Source organism: Mastomys coucha, unplaced genomic scaffold, assembly GCF_008632895.1.
Source record: "Mastomys coucha isolate ucsf_1 unplaced genomic scaffold, UCSF_Mcou_1 pScaffold11, whole genome shotgun sequence".
Taxonomy (NCBI): Eukaryota; Metazoa; Chordata; class Mammalia; order Rodentia; family Muridae; genus Mastomys; species Mastomys coucha.
The window spans coordinates 29,133,338-29,152,503 of NW_022196893.1; the positions used below are offsets into that span (position 1 = coordinate 29,133,338).

A 19,166-nucleotide genomic window follows, 5' to 3' on the forward strand; every position below is an offset into this window, starting at 1 on the left:
CAACACAGGGGCAGGAGACAGAGAAGGGCAACAACACAGGGGCAGGAGACAGAGAAGGGCAACAACAGGCGCAGTCTGTTTAAAGCAAGTTAAACATGATACTGGTAGCATACCCTTGGCCATGAACTACACAAACAGCTTCAGTCTTGGCCATCCAAGTTCACTCTTGAATTGATAGTTCCCAGACACCTGTGCTGCTCTTGTTAGCCGGCTCTCTAAGAATGGCTTACTGGTGAAGTCTGTACTTGGCTCCCATTAAGCCACCCGTCACGGCCTGACTTATTCCTATTATTCCTGGGATGGACAGTGGTCTTAGGATCACTAGCTTTCACCTGGTACACTTACACTGCACTGGAGAAGGGGAGCCAACTTCAGACTGGCTCAACAATTCTATATATTTTGCAAAGTGCTTTTGTTGCATGTCTCATACTCTGCTATTCATGGCAGTAAATATTTGTTGCTTTGGTCCACACAAAAAGTCTCTGAGGGAGATAAAACAGATATTGTCTAAGGAACAAACAATAAACACAGAAAACCATCTTGTGATGAGCCCCAGATAACAGTGAGAAAAGCTTGAGAAGCAAGTAGGCCAGACTGCCACCGTGCACGCTGTCACTTAAATACAGTTGAGTACCAGAATCAGACGATATCCTTGTGTCCTGTGCTAAGGCTGTGTGCCAGCTTTCTAAAAGAGAATGTGAAAGGGCCCAGCAACTCATATAAAGAAAGCTATTTATTTCCTATGGAAAATCAAGAGAAAAAGAAAGGGAGAGAGTGAGGAAGAGAAGCAGCGAGAGAAAGAAACACAAATGCACAGCAGGCCCTCGTCCCCAGCATGCAGGGGAGGCCAGAGGGCACAGGCTGCTGGAGTGGAGACGGGACAGTCATTTAACAATGGAGTAGTAAAAAAAATAGTTGTTGTTGTTTTTCAAATTGTAACTTGTGGTAAAACATAGAAAATGTACTAAACAAGCTTGGTATAAAACAGTAAAATATCCAAATAAGCCCGGAGAGCACAGTGCTGGATGGGCTGGGCGGGGGCAGGGAGGAAACTGCATAGAAAACTACCGCTCACCATACAGAAAGTACAAAATGTCCCTGTTGTGGAACTTAAGTACAAAACGACACTGGCACTGCACCCCCTCACCATCTCACCTCAGGAGCTCTTTGAGGGGGGAGAGGTGCTACAAACAACAAGAAAGAGCAGTTTAAAAACCTCAAGTCTATCTACGTTCCACCTGCTCTTCAGCTGACAGCGTCATTTACCTTGATAACCTTTACTCCTAAACCAAATTCATCCAGGTCTCAAAATACTCTTAGGGAATCTACAAATGCCCAGTACACAGGGCTTGCTGGGATCACTGTGTGCTGGAATCTGAAAGATGAAAATAAACCTGCAGACTAAATGGTCAACACATTCAGTCTTTTTTTTTTAAAAGCATTTCCCCGTGAAATATATATTTCACATTGTGTGTGTATATATATATGTATGTATACACACATACAGGTATATATGTCTATAAAATTCTCTGTGGTTAGAAACATATTTAAACTAACAGCCACAGAGCACCGAGACCTGCCCTCATCCGCCTCTGCTCAGTGATGCTGACGCTGAGGTCCTTCCTGGTCAGAAGCAGGCAGCAGTGAAGCTGTGGCCCGGCTGTTGCACTCGATACTTCTGGCTGGGCCCTCACACAGCACGTGCGTGCTCACACATGCAACCCTCCTTGTAAGGAAAGGACTGCTTGAGGCGTTAGGGTCTGCCGGGGCAGTGCAGTGTGCTCAGGATGGGATGACTCTACCAGTGACGAAACAGCTTTGAGGAGAAGCAGTCGGTTTCATGGAGGGCACATAAATAGGAAGGTTCTGGAGGAGGGGCCTTGAGCTTGTGCCTCAGAGTCCAGTTTATCGTCTCCATGGAAATTCCTGACTCTGCATCGTGGGGACTGTGTGTGTCTACATGCTGGCGGTTTTCATCCCTACCTGCTGCCCATGCCCTTTCCTACTTCTCGGTAAGGCCTAGCAACAAGAATTCATATGAAACCAAGATTCTTCCCGAGTTTTCCTTGGACTCCTAATGAGGACTCAGAGAGCTGGAGCCCTTAGGAAACAAGATGGCAGAGCTGAAGTGAAAAGCAGTCTCTCTCTTCAGGAGGGATGTCCCTCACCCCTTCACAGCACCAAAGTTTCTTTGCAAAAATAGTATCTGAGATACAAAAGGAAAGGCAGATGTGCTTGTGAATGCATCTTGCCTGGTCTGGTCCAGGATCAAGGGCTGTACAAGAACAGGGGTTAGGAGCAGCTGTTTCCAAGGTCTCTGGCTGTCGATGGCAAAGGTTGGTCCCCCACTCGCTCAGTGTCTGCTCCCTGAGACAGTCTTCACAAGAGTTTCCGGTGGAGGATCTCCCAGACCATTCGCTTCCGGAAATATGGCATGTGTTGCTGTGGGGACACAGACAGACTTAGTTCTCACTTAGTTTCATTAGGAAAAACAGAATTTTAGTACCTTTGTATTCTACTGGGCCAGTGACATGGCTCACTTGGGCGGGCACAAGACCCTGTTCTCCTTAAGGTTTCCAACTCCCAGACTTGGGGACATCTCGGGTCTCTCAAACTGCTCGTATTTGGTCATAACACCTTTTCTTTTACTGCTTCTTTCTACTATAATTTTCACCTTATGCCCTTAACAAGTTACAGTGGGCACCATCTGGAATCTTCAGGCCATTCCCAAATGACTTCAAGAATGATGTCTTATCAAATTTTTTATGTTTACGATAAGGCTAAGGCCAAAAACTGAAAAGTACTTTATTAGAGAAGAAGTAAGAGATCTTCAAACGATGTCTCAGTTTGGTCTACATCTGTGTCTTAATTCTTAGTTTAGTTTGAGACAGTCTCATTACGTATCCTTGGCTGGTCTGAAACTCTATGTAAACCAAGATGCCTCCTAACTCATAGAGATAGGCCTGCTTCTGAGTGCTGGTATTAAAAGTGTGTGCCACCATGCCAGTTTTTTCAAAGGTTTTCTTAATCTCTGGGCTGTGACTCCATATGGGCATCTGAATTTGTTTTTTAAAAAAGATTTATTTATTTAATGTATATGAGTGCTGTTTTTATGCACTCCAGAAAAGGGAATCAGATTCCATTATAAATGGTTGTGAGCCACCATGTGGTTGCTGGGAATTGAACTCAGGACCTCTGCTAGAGTAGTCAGTGCTCTTAACCACTGGGCCATCTCTCCAGCCCAGGCATCTGAATTTGTAACTGAATATAGACACTCTGGAAAATCTGAGAACAGTGAAAGGTTTCTAAACACACCATGTCCAGAAATTAATTCAGGCTCAAACATACAATGAATCCAAGGTGCATGACTTCACTGAACGCCTGGCACTGAGTATACAAAGCACACTTCACACTGTGTGATCTGTGACGGACACAATGCCAGCTGCTGCAAACACCCCAGTTCAGATTTCAGACTATTGTACATTATGAGTGGTAGCCGTTTTACTTACATAGAACACTTTCTGCTTTGACAGAAACTAAAGTTTCATTAGGAAAAACAGAATTTTAGTACCTTTGTATTCTACTGGGCCAGTGACATGGCTCAGTGAGTAAGGAAACTTCTACCAAGCTTGATGACGTGAGTTTGGTCCTTGGGACCCACGGTAAAAAGAGAAACAATTCCTACCCCTGTCTGCCTTCCACATGTATGCTATTCCCATCCTGCACTAATTCTGTGCAGCAGCATTCTCAGCACCGCTGACTCGGAAACCAAACTGTCAGCCACTCTGGAAAACAACAAGGACGTGCTAAATAACCCTGTAACATTAGAGTCAGCCGAACTCAAGCCTTCCTGCAAACCCAAACCATCTATTTCATCTGTGTACAAACTCGCTTTTGTCTTTAACCAACTGTAAAATTACATGTATACCAGAGAACTGTTTTAAGATCATTTCTTTGCATTATTATATGTTTCACTTATCTAATATATGTATATATCTAGGGCAATGTAAAAACTTTTTGGATGAAGGCAAATAGTAACTTTTGTTTTTAAGACTCATTCATTTTTATGTGCATGAATGCTTTCCTTGCATGTATGTCTGAGTTGCATATGCATTCTGTGGAACCTGCAGAAGCCAGAAGAGGGTGGTGGATCTCCTGGAACTCTAGTTACCAAGGCTGTATAGGCCATGTGGATGCTAGGAATTGAACCCAGTCCTCTGGAAGAGCAGCAAATGTTCTTTAACCACTGAGCATCTCTCCAGCCTCAGCAAATGTTTAAGAAGCCCTGCTTCAGACAAAATCTAGACAGGACACTGATTCCAACAGGAGCCAAAGTAGAGAACATATCAGAATAAGCTGTAATTTGTAGTTTCAATCCTCTTGGATTCAGGATGATATCTAGGAAATAGGCCAACTACCTGCTGAGATAAAACTGACCAGTGGCACTGACAAAGGGTCAGAGAAGGGAATGTGTAACAAAGAACACAAGGAGCTTTACTTGGGTCTATTCCAAAACCTAAATGCTAAATTGAGGGGAACTGAAGACTTCCTCTGGTTCCAGTTCGTGTTTCCTATAAGGCTGAGGCAGATGGACAGATGGACACAGAGGAAAGCTTTCTTCTTAAGCCAAGACTCAGGGTCACTACCACATGTGACATATGTGACACTGGGGTGGACCAACATTCTCTCCTTTTGTGCAGTGTAATGAGACACAGCCTGATGTATGTAAAGGTCAGAGGTGCCACAGAGGGGGTGAAGGCCTGCCTGCCTCACCTGTGTGAAGTTGATCGGTCTGTCTTTGGTAATGCAGTCAGCATATTTGCAAGCAAACATTCCACAGTCACTTCCATTCATCTGCTGTGGGATTTCCTAAAAGACCAACAACAACACAATATTTTTGCAAACTTCTTTATCAATTTTACACCATTTCCCTAAATTCTTGCCGTGACCTTGGGTCTCCTAAGTGGAGGGTGGTTTAAAAGCTGTAGCACTTCAGTTCAGGTTTGTGTTTTAATTTCACATTAACCACACAGGAGACTCTCAGGTTTGCATGGCACCTAAGGGTGTAGAGAGCCCGGTCCTTCACCGAGAATTCCCCAAAGGAGGAAAATCTCAGCACACCAGCTTGGCATTTACAAACAGCTTTGCACAAAAAACGCGCCATGAGCTTCCCCACAAATAACTCATCCTCCTCAGGAACAAGAGAAAGCTCACGTCAGGCTAGGCTTGAAGTCAGAAAGCCTGTGGGATTAAGATAGCAACTAACCCCCCCCCCACCCCAACTCTGAAGATCTACGACATCAACATCAAACGTACCTGGCTTTTCTTGCTGAAGAGCTGCCAGCCATTGGTGTCAAACTCTTTCCTTTTCTTGTCAACACTTTCTTGTTTTAGGTATTGCCTAAATGCATCAGCAGAGACCCGAGATGAGCTGGCAGTCCGCACAAGACAACCCTTACATCTCCCACAGGCAGCACATTTTGCCACCTGCCAGAGGGACAGGACCTCTGCTGCTGATACTGATAGGTAAGATTCTTTCTAAAGTTCTTCAGTCTACTAATCTTCCTAAGGAACATTTTTACATTTATTTTTTCTTGGTTTGTATGGTACTTTTACAGTTATCAACCTAGTAGATAACTTATTATTAAATTATATATATATTTATAAATTTTATATATATATAAAATTAAAATGTCTCAAGCAGCATCAGGTCAGGGCATGTATGTTAACATTTGTAGGGTAGGATCTTTTTGTAAACGTTCAATCCAAACCAACAATTTAACAAGTACAAATTCACACCAGGCAGTGGTGGCACACGCCTTAAATCCCAGTCCTTGGGAGGGGGGTGGATCTCTGAGTTTGAGGCTGGCCTAGTCTACTACAGAGTGAGTTCCAGGACAGCCAGAGCTACAAAGAGAAAACCTGTCTCAAAAATACAAACAAAACAGTCCATATTCACGGAGAACTCCTCCCCAACTTTCATGTATATGTGTATGGTGTGCATGTTGACACACATGTGGCATGAGTGTGTGTATGGTGTGCATATGAAGGTCTGAGGTCAACATCAGGAGTCTTCCTTGCTCACTACTCAACCTTACTCATTGTGGCAGGGTCTCTCAATCAAACCAGAGCTCACTGATACTTCTAGTCTTTTTTTTTTTTTCTCCCCCGAGACAGGGATTCTCTGTGTAGCCCTGGCTGTCCTGGAACTCACTCTGTAGACCAGGCTGGCCTTGAACTCAGAAATCCACCTGCCTCTGCCTCCCAAGTGCTGGGATTAAAGGCGTGCACCACCACTGCCCGGCTGATACTGCTAGTCTTGCTAGCCAGTGTGCTCTGGGGATCTTTGTCTCTGCTTTCCAAGGCTGGAGTTCAGTGGAAATTTATGTGAGCCCTGGAGATCCACACTATGCTTCTTGTGATTGTGCAGCAAGCCCTCAGCCTCTGAGGCTCCCCTAGCCAAGAGCATTCGATGCAGAGCAAGGATCAAGTGTTTTACAAAGAGAAGCAAATGGTGCGTAAGAGATTTACATTCTAATTTCCAAGTGACCCACTAAGTAGTAAGACCAAAGCAAAGTCATCTCTGGGATTTCTTCATCTAAAATTTCAGAAAGCTGAATTAAATATGAGCTCTGCTGACTGTATCTCTATGCATATGGCTACTCTATATTTCGGTGTTCCAAGACAGCAGCTGCCCTCATTAATACATATTGTAGTATTTAAAATATGCATTTATACTGATGTGACGATGTCATTAATCCCGTCTCTGAAGGTCTCAGATAATGAGTCTGATTGCTGGAAAGACAGAAAGCAACAAACATTGCTTTTGTCCTCAGTTTGCACTTACAAGAGGATCCTGCAGGCCTCGTTGTTTATTCCACCCATAGAATCATAGTAGGTGACGCTCTTCTTTCTAAAGTCTACAACCTGGAAGAAGACAGAAGAGTGAAGACACTACCGCACCGTCGGCTTTGCCTCCCTTGGCCCTGACCTTTCCCCAGCCTTTCTGTGAAATGGTGAGCAGTCTGGTGAGTGTTTTGCATTATATTATGCTGAAGAACAGTGGATTATTTATATAGAGTGGTGCTGGGGGATGAGCAATCAGTGGCCTATTAATTGTCCTAAAACCTTTTCTTGTATGTCAGTTTCTCCATGATCAACAACACATGATTCAAAGAAAATTAACTATCATAAGATCATTTCCACAGTTGAAGAAAGATGGTGACAAGATTCTGGGTTTGTCTTTATCTTATTTCCTTTTTGGATTGATGTCTTTTAAATGTAATTCAAAACAGAATATACAATAACTCTTAGTAACATTAAACTGATGTCTCCGTGCTCCCAGAGCCACAGAAATGCTAAATCCCCACATGCACAAGGCAAGGAACAGCTAGGTAGGACGTAGCAGCTGACGCTGGAGCTGGTGGCACAGCATGCATGCGTGCTCCCTGGTCTTACCTGAGCGGGTGACCTGTAACTTCCGACTCTAAGCATCTCCTACTCTAAGTAGGGAGTTCACCACTTTACCTGATTGTTAGCCACATCATCACTATTAAATTCTACCTTTCCTGCTAGAACCAAGCAAAGACACAGAACAAATGACCCTTTAGGTTGGCTATGTAGATTTCTTTTTCATGTCATCAAAAATAAAGGAGTTACTCACAGCTAGACACCAGTGCACACCCAAGTGAATGGGCACCAGAAGAATGTCAACAGAAAATATATCCACTTTCTTTGTCCACCGCTTCACTGCCTGATAACCAGCTGTTTTTAGCTTAGTGAAGAAGAAGGTATTAAACGCATGTACACTTGGAAATCCTTTCTCTTTACTGCGTTCCATTAGCATATTCATGTAGAAATTGATGATCTGCAGGAAGACAATACACATTAGAGCAGTCCAAACTGGCACGATAGGGAAAGAGCAGCTGTTACACTGATTAGTATGTCATTAACATATGCTTATGTATTATGTCATGGATGGCAACCAACTCAAGGAATGCTTCAACAGATAATTTTAAAAATCCAGTTTCTCCTTAATATAAAGATTTTATTAATCAGAATCCTTAAATATTACGCAACCAAGTTAACTGCTGGAAACCAGCGCAGATAGGCAGATGCCAGCCACACTAGTAGAAAACTGAAGGCAGGAGGAAGGAGGCAGGGGAGTGCAGTGGAGCTGCCTATCTGTGCTGAGCCAGTGGAGCCTGGGCTCAGGCCTTATTCTCCCTCTGCCCTTTTCTCCTTCTCCCCCCTCCCCCCCCCCGACATTTTCCCTCTCCTTCCTCTTCTCACTGCCTGGGTTGAGATGGGGTCTCAGTCTGCAGCAAATCGTCCTAAACTCACTATAAAGCCCAAGCTAGCCTTGAACCTGTGGTGCATCTCATGTTTGAGACCTGAGTGCTGGAATTAAAGACTTCAAATGTGACAGTCTGTACAAAGAGAAAATCCAGCTCCACGTCTGGATCCTCACCAGCCACATGCAGTGGCAAACTGCTTAGGGTTCATGCAGATCTAAGTGACCAGAAACCCATGTGACAAACTAGGAAAATGCCTGCAAATGCCTAAGAGTCAAGTGCTAGCATGGCGAATCTAGAAGGCTAACTACATCTTCAGTATCAGCTGTGAGTAGGATACATTAAAATGTTTGATAGAAGAGATGCATGATTCTTTGTCAACAAAGCAATGTCTTCTAGAACAGTAACTATGCTGTCTGTGGTTCCTTTAGGTCGAGAGTCCTGGTCCTAAAGCTTAAAAGTTATTAGGCCAAAAATTACAGCATGTTTACTTTATGTGGCCAGCTAACACCAAGCCAGTGCCTGTCAACTGAAAGGAATGAATGGGCTAACTGAGCCCAGCTTGGGAATATGACTATGAAAACAGACACATTTTTCAGAATGTTTTTTTTGAGGAATGGGAAAATGCCCGTCTTTTGACAAATATTTACACACCAGGATGCCAGAGCAGTGAGCCACTGTCCACAGGGAACCCTGCCAGGAATCCATCCAAGCATGGTCTAGACCAGAGAAAGGGCCTGTAGATACAGATGCAAAGGCAGCTTCAGGGAAACCCACTCCAGAGCTCTAAGGTGATGGGGCCAGGCCTGAAGACACCGTCTGCCCTCAGCTCTGGCTACTGGACAGTTCCCTAAAGCAGCAGAGGACTGTGGCTGACTGGCTCTTGGTTGTTTTAGATAACGATAAGGAATCAGATGGTATGCCTTCAAATCTAAGTATTCAGTTTAACTGCCAAAAAATAATGCTCCTAAAGGATGTATCTCCATTTGTGAAAACAGCTATGAATGTAGGCATGTCTGCCTAGGCAGACATACATTTCTCTAGATAATAAACTATAATCTCTACTGAGAGAAAATTAACCAAAAGGAATGGATAAGTTTCCTCTCAGAGAAGTGGATAAAAATCTACTTAGTCTACTATGTTATCCAAGTTATGTTTATATATATTATATATTATAAATATATTATAGTTACATATTTAGTGTATCAAAAGCTATAGTATATAGGCAGATAACCGAACTGCCAACCTTTTCACAGGGGCAGGTAGGGTATATACTTTATCAAGCAATGGGGTCTAAAGAAAAAGTAGAACACGGGCAGAAAGAGACGGATAGTCAAGCACAAACGCTATGCAGGTATTCTCCCGTGTCCACCAGTCATTACTTCAGGAATCATTAGCCTGAGGTTTAAAAAGACGGGGGGAAGGGTTGACATGTTATACATTAAGTGTTCTAGTTTTCAGAAGGAAAAAGTTCTACAAAATAAACAAGTTTTTACATAGTCAGGTTTTTCCGCACTCCCAGAAAGCACCAACGACACATGACTGCTAGACTGAGGAGAACAGAGAATCGGTTTTCATTGCTTGTGTCTCCCCTCCATCCAAGGTTCTCCTTGTGGAGAGGGAAATGACTTCTTCCCACTGGCCACCAGCTCTATGGCATGCTATAGGTTCCTTTCCATTCTCCCTCATCTTAGCAGACGGAGTCTGGTGACCCTGTATCCCCTGAGAGTTTGTCATCTGATATCCAGGCTGAGTTTATGTGCAAGTCTTTCTCTCCTCAAGTGAAGAAAACTGCCATGGTTCTGCAAGACACAGTCATGCTCAAAATAAGCTACAAAAGAATCCTGTGTCATCCACAGGAGGCTGGGGATGAAGGAGAGAGAAATGAGAGCCGGGATCACAGTGTTCAAGATGAAAGAGAAGCAGCAACGCCACAGCGGCTGTTTGTATTTTATGAAAACAAAGGTCCCTTCCGTCTGCACTGGCAAGAGCTCTCTGACACACGATTCTCTTAGCCCAGCAGGTCTTAGATCTCCTTTGAAATAAGTGGCTAAAAGTCCACCAGCTCAAGGACTTGCTGTCTGTCTTGCCACTAAAGCCATCTGACAAGCACTGTGGGTCAGTCCACTTGCCACGTTGCTGGGGGCACTGCTGCCTGTGGCTGCTGGTGCCTAAGAAACTGCCTTCCTATTCCCTGAAGAGCCTTGGGCATCAAGCGTCTGCTTGTCTGTTAGCCTTGTTTGAAGATGGGAAATTGTTTGCAATGTCTTTGTTCCTTTTATATTCTATTTGATGAGGTGCCAGCCTGAAGCTGGAAAGAAGCTTCTCTTTAAAGAAAAATTCTACAGTGTTTTGTTTTTTGAGTTAAAGAATATCTGTTTATTTACTTATGCATATCAGTGTTTTGCCTGAATGTATGTCTGTGTACCACGTGCATGTGGATCCCCCTGAAATTGGAGTCCTAGACCATTTTAAGCTGCCATATGATTACTGAGAAGCAAACCTGGGCTTCTGCAAGAGCATCCAGTGGTCTTAAACACCGAGCCATCTCTTCAGCCCCAGAAAACCCTACAGCGTTTTCACACTAAAACTGGGCAGAGATGAGGAGTTTTTTTGATCCGTGAATATTATCATGAGAACATAAATGATCATGGCACCTGTATCTTTCTTTCTCTTGCCCCATAAACCAGACAAATCTAGAAGTATCCAATTCCTAATTGATGAAATTGGATGTATTGATGTCTAAGTCTGAGGTCTTCCACAGCTACCACACCGTGTTAGGAAGGAATGTCCTGACAGTCTTGTGCATGCCAACACTCCTGAGCAGGCATGGAGACAGGAAGATGACAAAGCAGAAGCACTTGACTATTATGCTCAGAGACCACCTTACCAAGATAAAATAGCCTCCCTACTGTACACATGATTTTGTCTTCTTATGTGTAAACTCAAGAGCAAAGACTCAGCATTACTGCTAATGTATTTTAAGAAGGACAGGCAGGCAACACCTACCTTTATGGAGAATAATTACTAATTGCCATATGGGCTTGCATAAGATCCTGGTTTATCAGCAGGAGTTGGGGAACACTGCAGAGGATATGGAAGGAAGTGTGAGAGTTTGGGTGTGTATGTGTGTTGGGGAGGGGCTGGGGGGGCGCAGTGCTCTAGTCTCTGAGGACGCACAGCTTTATGTCTTCCTTCTTCCAGTTCCGTCAGTTGTCCTGCTCACATGTGTTGCTAGAATGTGTCTTTTGGGCTCTGGGGCTTTCTCTACTACTGTGAAGTCACTATGGCTGCTAACAGTCCTCACTGCAGAATAAACTTTGTATACTATTGGCAGACTCACTTTTCCGATGAGTGTTCCAGTGGTACAGCTTTTCCCATCCTTCAGTTTGTAAACCTATCTGTACGCTCACATTTGGAATAAGATCATGAATGGTTGTCACGTGGCTCACACACACAGGCCCTGGGCTCAGTCAGCAGCAGGCAGTGAAGGATGCTTCTTACACACAGTTCTCTTCCAGTAAACCACCTCGCTCAGTGCTCGTTTTCTCTCACACCTATCCAATAAGGTAGCAACTAGCCCAGGTTAGGTTCCTGGGCTATGATTATTACCCACTAAGATGTAGAATTCACATCCTACTTCAAAGAGAAAGTAAAACAACTCACTGATATTTTAATATGGACTACAAACCAAAAATGACATATTTTGGATATAAGTGGGTTACATAGAACATGTTATATATAATTTATTTAGTTCTTTTTCTTTTTCTGCTGCTGGAGGGCAAAGCCAGGGCCTCAGGCATACAAACCAAGTAGTGTACCCATTGAACTATGTCCTAGTCCCTTCTAAAAACGATTCTACTATTCAATTTAAAGTAAGAAACGTGGCTCATATTGCATTTCTACCACACAGGGCTGGTCTAGATCACTCTAATTGGATATTGATATGGCTGAGTTAAATCTACTATCACATGCATCTTTATGTTTGTACTATTTCTTTTATCTTTTCCCTTCTTGGTGATTGTTTGTTCTCTTCTGAGATTGCACCAGGCCGCCTAACAGCATCTTAGGCCTCACTGATTGCCGCCTAGCATCCTAGGCCTCACTGATGGCTGCCTGACAACATCGTAGAACTCACTGATGGCCTTGCACCTTTTGCTCTATCTCCACATCCACAATTTCACTTCTCTCGGGGACCACTGGGGTACTGCCTTCATACAATATAAGAAAATTGTTTTATTTAGATACTTTTATGTTTAGATATTGATACATTTTGTATAGAAGCAAAACCAGTTTTATCTGTACACATACCTAAATTACTTCCATGTATTTCTAAATTTATTTAATGATCTACAAAACAGTTTTCAAGGGGCTCAGCAATTAAGAGCACTGGCTGTTGTTCCAGAGGATCTACAGAGATTCAGTTCCCAGCACCCACACAGTGGCTCTCAAGTCTGTAACTCCAGTCTCAGGGAATCCAAAACCCTCTTCTGGTCTCTGTGGGTGCCACACAGGGAAAAAGTAGCATAATGCTTTATATGTATGCCATATTCAGGATTTTTAGATTTTATTTATTTTTGTTATTACACTAACTTACTTATATATGTATGTATGTATGGACATAGTTACACCATAGCAGACATGAGTGGCGGTCACATGAGAACTTAAGAGATGCTGGTTCTCTCCTACTGGGTGGGTCTTGGGAACCAAATACAGGTCATCAGCCTTAGCAGTAACCCTTCCCCTGCCTGGCTATCCTGATAGCCCTGAATTTTCTTTTTTCTTTTTTTCCCTTCCTTTCCTCCTCTTCCTTTGGACTACTGAAAATTTTACTTTCTTTAAAAACTAAATCTGATTTTTTTTACATTTCCTGTATTACTTTGTAAATAGAAATAATAATTTATGAGTTACTTTATTTTGCAAAGAATTTTCACATATCCTATAACACTGGCAGGGCACACAAACCAACAATGGGTAAATACAGGAGTATCTGAGGAAGAATAAAACTGAAAAACACATGAGTACTTGCAAAACACTGAATATTCATAATTGATGAAAAAGAATTAAGTATTTATAAATTAAACATCACAATTTAAGATCTATAATAGTTCATCAAATGTTGGCTATTTAAACCTAAGAAATGATACTCTAAAATTGGTGCTTTTTAAACTAGTTCTCACTATCACCGTGAAGATGTGACTTACTTTGTGGCTGATAGGACTCCCTCCAGCACTGTGGGCAGGTGGTGTGGATGCGGTAGACAAGGAGCCCCACCTCCCCTGTATCTACTCTAGGCACGTCATTCCCACTCACTGCACGCTCAGTCTAGCCTCTGATGGGTTGCAGCAAAGGAAAGTCTGTCCTGATGAATGCTGCCTGTTTGGAATCTCTGAGCTAACTGCCTCTGTGAAGGGCAAGAACTCAGCGGATGTCTGACTCACTGCTGCCCCCTAGGTTTTGCATAAGTTATAGCAAACAGGCTATAATCCTTTTGGAATAACTGACTCTCTTCTCCAGTAGTGGCAGGAAAAGAAAAATGGTGAATGATCACACATCAAAAACAATGTATAGGAGGACACTTTTGATTATTATTGATGTTTACTTTCCTCTTTAATTTTGTGAGTTCTTCTCTACTATCATTCAATCCAGCATTACCCAAGGAGCCACAAGATGTGGTTTCTTACAGAGACATCAAATCGTGTGTTTCCTATCATTTTAAGTAAAAAAAAGTGCACACAATTTGTCCCTATAAACTAGCCAGTGCTACTGACAATGGAGCAGTCAGCTGGTCTGGGGAAATCAACGTCTTGGGCAAATGTATGGTCTTAGTTCTTCTAGACATCCAGTCCCATAACAGATCCAGGTTAATCAGACTCTGAGGCAGTGGCTTACAGTAAATACCAGTGCCCAGGTCTGCTATTTATTAGCTCTATGAACTTGGGAGTTTCTTAGTTTTCTAAGCTTTGTTTGTCTTTGGGTGTTCAATTTGTCATATGCACACAATAAATAAAGGAATATTAAACCTTCTCAAATGCAACAGCTTTTTTAAGGTTTAGGTTGAGGATAGATCAATTTAAATATCATGGCATAACTAAAGTATTTAATTGAAACTGGGAGGTGAAGTCATTCCTCCTTGCTACATATCAAGTACATAAAAACCATTTAATTTTTTCAATGTCAGCTTTAAAAATACCACATACAAATAAACATTATTTTAGAAAGTTTCTCATGCACAATGTAAGTAACTTAAGGCATGTAGATGAAAAGGAAGCAGACCTGGTCCCTGCCTAGAAATCCCAAAGAATCCCCTCCTGCAGAGCAGCACGCGCAGTGACTCTGCTCAGATAGACCCACTGCAGAGCAGGCGCCTTAAGCACAGTGAAAGCCCACGTGGGAATGGAAGCATTTGGTCTAACAGTGCACACAGCGTGGGAGGACTGCTGCTGAAAGCGCCTCTGCATCACCTTTGTTTACAGAGGCCGCCTAAGAACCACATTTGTAGAAATAGCGAGATACTGCCTTCACGGAGGTTTTTGTTTTTTTGTTTTTTTTTTTTTTGGTTTTTCGAGACAGGGTTTCTCTGTGTAGCCCTGGCTGTCCTGGAACTCACTCTGTAGACCAGGCTGGCCTCGAACTCAGAAATCCGCCTGCATCTGCCTCCCAAGTGCTAGGTGTGCGCCACCTTGCTGACTGCATACAGAGTGCGAGATTACCTCATCATTGAGCCAGTTTAGATGGTTTAGAGTCTGAATGTCCTTGCGTGTGATGGTCAAGCGGAATGCCTCACTGAGGACTTCATCCTGGTTACCATTACGAAATACATTTTTTATTTCTTTTTCCATTTCCTAAGAAAACAAAAGACCAAACAAAATAGTTTCAGAAAAAACTGGTCCCTCACCAGTGCCCAGGCCGCGTTCATCACGAGTCACCTGCCTGCCTGTTTCCTGCAGTCAGTTTACTTGTATCCACCATTCCGTCTCTCTTCCTACAGTGGTCTTCTAGGTTACCTCCCACCCACCTCGCCCTCCTTTTTCTTTCACACACATTCAGATCCTTGTTTTTGTATCACTTCCTGCAGACTGATAGAACCATTGCTCAATTTTCCAAGCTCCTCACAAGGCCTATGTTTTGTGTTTCTGAGTAGAGGCAGCGGAACCCGTTAGCTACACTCTTTGTACAAGGTCTTATGTTCTGTGTTTCTGACTAAAGGCAGCGGAACCCGTTGGTCACATGCTCTTTGCACAGGCAGTACTGTTTTACTTCTAAAGATATAAAATGGAACTTAGTCAGCTCTGTGAAGTCTGTGCTGCTCACTGGCTACAGAGCAGCTGGCAACTGGATCGATGACCATAGTCTGTACACATGAATCCAGCACTCTAGCACCAAGCTGCACCCAGGTCCAATGTTTTCAAAGAGGTATGAATGAAGGAACAGATTTTTAAAACATACATAGACTTCGAAGTGTTTTCCAAAATTTTCATAATGGACTACTATTGATTAAAAAGAAACATTATACAAACAAAGTATATATAAAAAAGTCATAATGAAATCTATTCCTTTGTATGCTCATTAAAAAATAAGACAAAACAAAAAGAATAGTACTTCTCAGCTCACAATTTGCTATCAAATTATCTTCTACGTCAGCATACAGGAATGGCAGGCTCAACTCCCCTGACTACAATCAAAACAGAACACAATCTCCCAAGCCAAACCTAACAACAAAAATTGTTTTTTGAAATAAAATTATTAAAAATGAAATATAAAATATAAATTTACTACATACCTTCTCACTGAAGTTGCTAAAATCCAACCATAGTCCATATGAACAATTTTTAATTACCTTTACAAGTAAACATTGGTGCATAACACAACTAAAAGTATAGCTAAATTAATCTAAATGTCAGACACTCTACTGAATTACATTTGAAAGTGTCCTCAGCATCTTTTCTAAACAAAAAGCAATTGTAGAAAACTAATTTTTTTGAGACAGGGTCTCACTTTGTAGCTCTGGCTGGCCTGGAGCATCTGTGTAGACCAGGCTGGCCTCAAATGCAGAGCTCCGCCTGCCTCTGCCTCCAGGGTGCTGCGGTTAAAGATGCCTGCATCACACCCAGCTCTACTGTAGACATTTTTAGTCTGTTCTTTACCTCTGTAATTTCAGGAAATTCATCTTCACTATCGGTCAGTTGGTGACTTTTCTTCCTGGTTTCTTGGGCAGCTGTGACAGGAATCTCCTTTTCAAGAGGCACACGAAGGTGAAGCTCTATGGAATCAAGAACCGCATGCTCCTGCTCCTGCAATCTCTGTAGACAGAACTTTGGAATAAGCGGGACAAAGAAGTCTACTATTTGATGTCTGTGAAGTGGGTCACTCTGGGACATAAAGCCACTTATAAACTCTACGCTACTGTGTGAGCAAACAGGAGCACTCAGGCAGAGGTAACCCCAACAGTTTCAACCTGGAGGTGCTATTTATTTTATAATTTTCTTCACAAAAGACTTATTTATTTATTCATTCATTCACTTATCTATTGATTTATTTATGTTTTTTGAGACAAGGTTTCTAGACATCCTGGAACTCACCCTGTCGATCTGCCTGTCGTTGCTTCCCAAGTGCTGGGACTAAGGGCATGCACCACACGCCTGGGTTATTTTTATTTTTAGTAGTGAGTGCTTTGCCTGCGTGTATGCGTGTGCCGAGAGGGTGCCTGGCTCCCCGAAACTGGACTTGCTGGTGGGTGTGAACTACCATGTGAGTGCTGGTAATGGCCCCCGAGCGTTCTCCAAGAGCGGTCAGTGCCTTAGCTGCTGAGCCGTCTCTAGTCCTAGTCCTGCTTGTTTTTTCTTTACCTGGTTTTGAAGCTGTAATGCCAATGCTTTCTGTTCTTCAATCTGGCGCAATCTTTCCCGAGCTCGAGAATCATAAACACTAGTTCTAAGAGGTAAAAGCAACAGTCAGACCCATCTCTGCAGCACACAGTAGGGAACCAGTAGTAAACAGAGCTTACGTATACAGAAATTCCACTCGGATCTCACTACATTTACAGCTCAAGATACAGTAAAACAAGATGGTAATTTAAACTATTTTATCACTTTTACTGGGCTAATTTAATATAATTAGTGTGACTTCTGTGGGTATTTGTAATACAAAGTCCTATTTCAAGAGCATGCCTCTTAATAAGACTGGTAAGAGTAAAGCTTAACTCTAGAGATCCAAAAGCAGACCTGAGCCCCACAGAATAGGAGTAGACTGTCAAGGTAGCCCCACAGACTAGGAGTGTAGACTGTCAAGGTAGTTCCACAAAATAGGAGCATAGACTGTCAAGGTAGCCCCACAGACTAGGAGTGTAGACTGTCAAGGCAGGCTAAACATTACATATTTGGACTTATAAGGACCAAGAGCTGAAGAAAACTGAACAGGTTTTGGCACTTGAAACTAAATGTTTTCAGTTATTTTTCAAATTCTCTAATAACTCAACACTGTATATAATATAAAGGCATTTACTTTATTCTTTACATAGCTAACTTTGGAGTATTTTCCAATTTAATTTAGCTTCAACAACTGTTACATAGTTGAAAAATATGAAAACAAACCCTCCTAACTGAGGCTGGCGCAGTGGCTAAGAGCTCCAGAGGACTTGGGCTCAGTTCCTAGTACCATATGGTGGCTCACAACCACACATGGTTAGTCTGTACTTTCAGTTCTACGGGATCCTATACACGCTTCTGGCCTTTGTGGGCACTGCACGCACAAAATGCACACACATGCAGGCAAAACACACATAAGGTATTAATAAATACAATCTGAAAAAAAAACTAAATATTTTAACTCTAGGAGAACCTTAAAAGCCCAATAGCTAGAGTACAAAGGTATTTCTTACTGAGTAAAAACAGTTAGGAGAATTAGCTAGAGTACAAAGGTATTTCTTACTGAATAAAACAGTTAGGAGAATTAGCTAGAGTACAAAGGTACTTCTTACTGAGTAAAAACAGTTAGGAGAATTAGCTCGTTGCTTGATTTCTTCCTAAATGAAAATGAAACGAGGAGAAAAAATAGTATCAAAAACAATAATAACTTACAATTCTTTGATCCATAGCTCTGCCTGGAAGAACGTAGGACTATAGGTGAGGAAAGAAAATAAGCAGAAGAGGTTAGGGGGAAATTCAAATATTTTTACAAAGAAAAACAACTATTTCAACAGTTAAGACTCCTTTGCAATTATGGAATAAAAGATATCCAATTGACATAAAGTAACTAATTTGAATTTTAATTGAATCTAATTGAAAATTAAAGAACATAATTAATGCACATGTACTAAAAAGATGACCTCAACATCAGGAGAATGAAGTTTAGCTCAGCTCAAGAGATTGTAAGAGAGAATAACATATGTTAAAAAAAAATCCTTCTCCTAAGAGGCTAGCCTAAGGTAGAAAATTACTGTTCCCAAATGGTGCAGGCTGGCAGAATTCTTAAAAGATTTAACCAAAGCTTTAAATTCTTGGACTTCCCAGTCTGAGTCAAAACCTATCTGTTACAGGGTATTTTCTAGTTAGGTATGGCTCAGCTCAGTGAAGAGGGAGTTGGTTTGTAAAAGGAAGCAGCCATGTTAGAAAGTGATGTCTAACTGAATGGCAGACAAAGGGAGGAATCAGAGACAGATTTGACAGAATAGGCTATGCCCAGCTCTCACCGGGGAACGAAAGGGAAGCTTCTTAAAGGAGAGACAGACAGTCCAGGAGGAAGACAGTAGCAGAGGAACAATCACATTGCTGGGGAGCAGCACAGTAGAGATGAGAGGGAGAGTGGAGAGCACAGTAGAGATGAGGGGGAGAGTGGAGCAGCACAGTAGAGATGAGAGGGAGAGTGGAACAG

At 42.3% G+C, this 19,166-nt stretch overlaps 1 protein-coding gene across 8 annotated transcripts in view; it reads right to left on the minus strand.

The window, feature by feature from the left end:
- The window catches only part of Senp1 (SUMO specific peptidase 1), a 98,529-nt gene that overhangs the window by 9,200 nt on the left and 70,163 nt on the right, over positions 1–19,166 (minus strand). For 5 of the 8 annotated variants that reach the window (XM_031354326.1, XM_031354309.1, XM_031354289.1 and 2 more), the window contains 9 exons: positions 18,374–18,412; positions 17,144–17,228; positions 16,442–16,609; positions 15,008–15,139; positions 7,664–7,867; positions 6,848–6,927; positions 5,317–5,401; positions 4,774–4,869; positions 716–2,442 (listed from right to left, as the gene is read on the minus strand). In XM_031354326.1, the coding sequence (XP_031210186.1) occupies positions 2,380–2,442; positions 4,774–4,869; positions 5,317–5,401; positions 6,848–6,927; positions 7,664–7,867; positions 15,008–15,139; positions 16,442–16,609; positions 17,144–17,228; positions 18,374–18,412 (952 nt within the window). In that variant the 3' untranslated portion in view covers positions 716–2,379. Of the gene's footprint in view, positions 1–345; positions 2,443–4,773; positions 4,870–5,316; positions 5,402–6,847; positions 6,928–7,663; positions 7,868–15,007; positions 15,140–16,441; positions 16,610–17,143; positions 17,229–18,373; positions 18,413–19,166 lie in introns of those variants that run through there. The other 3 variants (XM_031354334.1, XM_031354283.1, XR_004113655.1) reach the window with 2 other exon arrangements.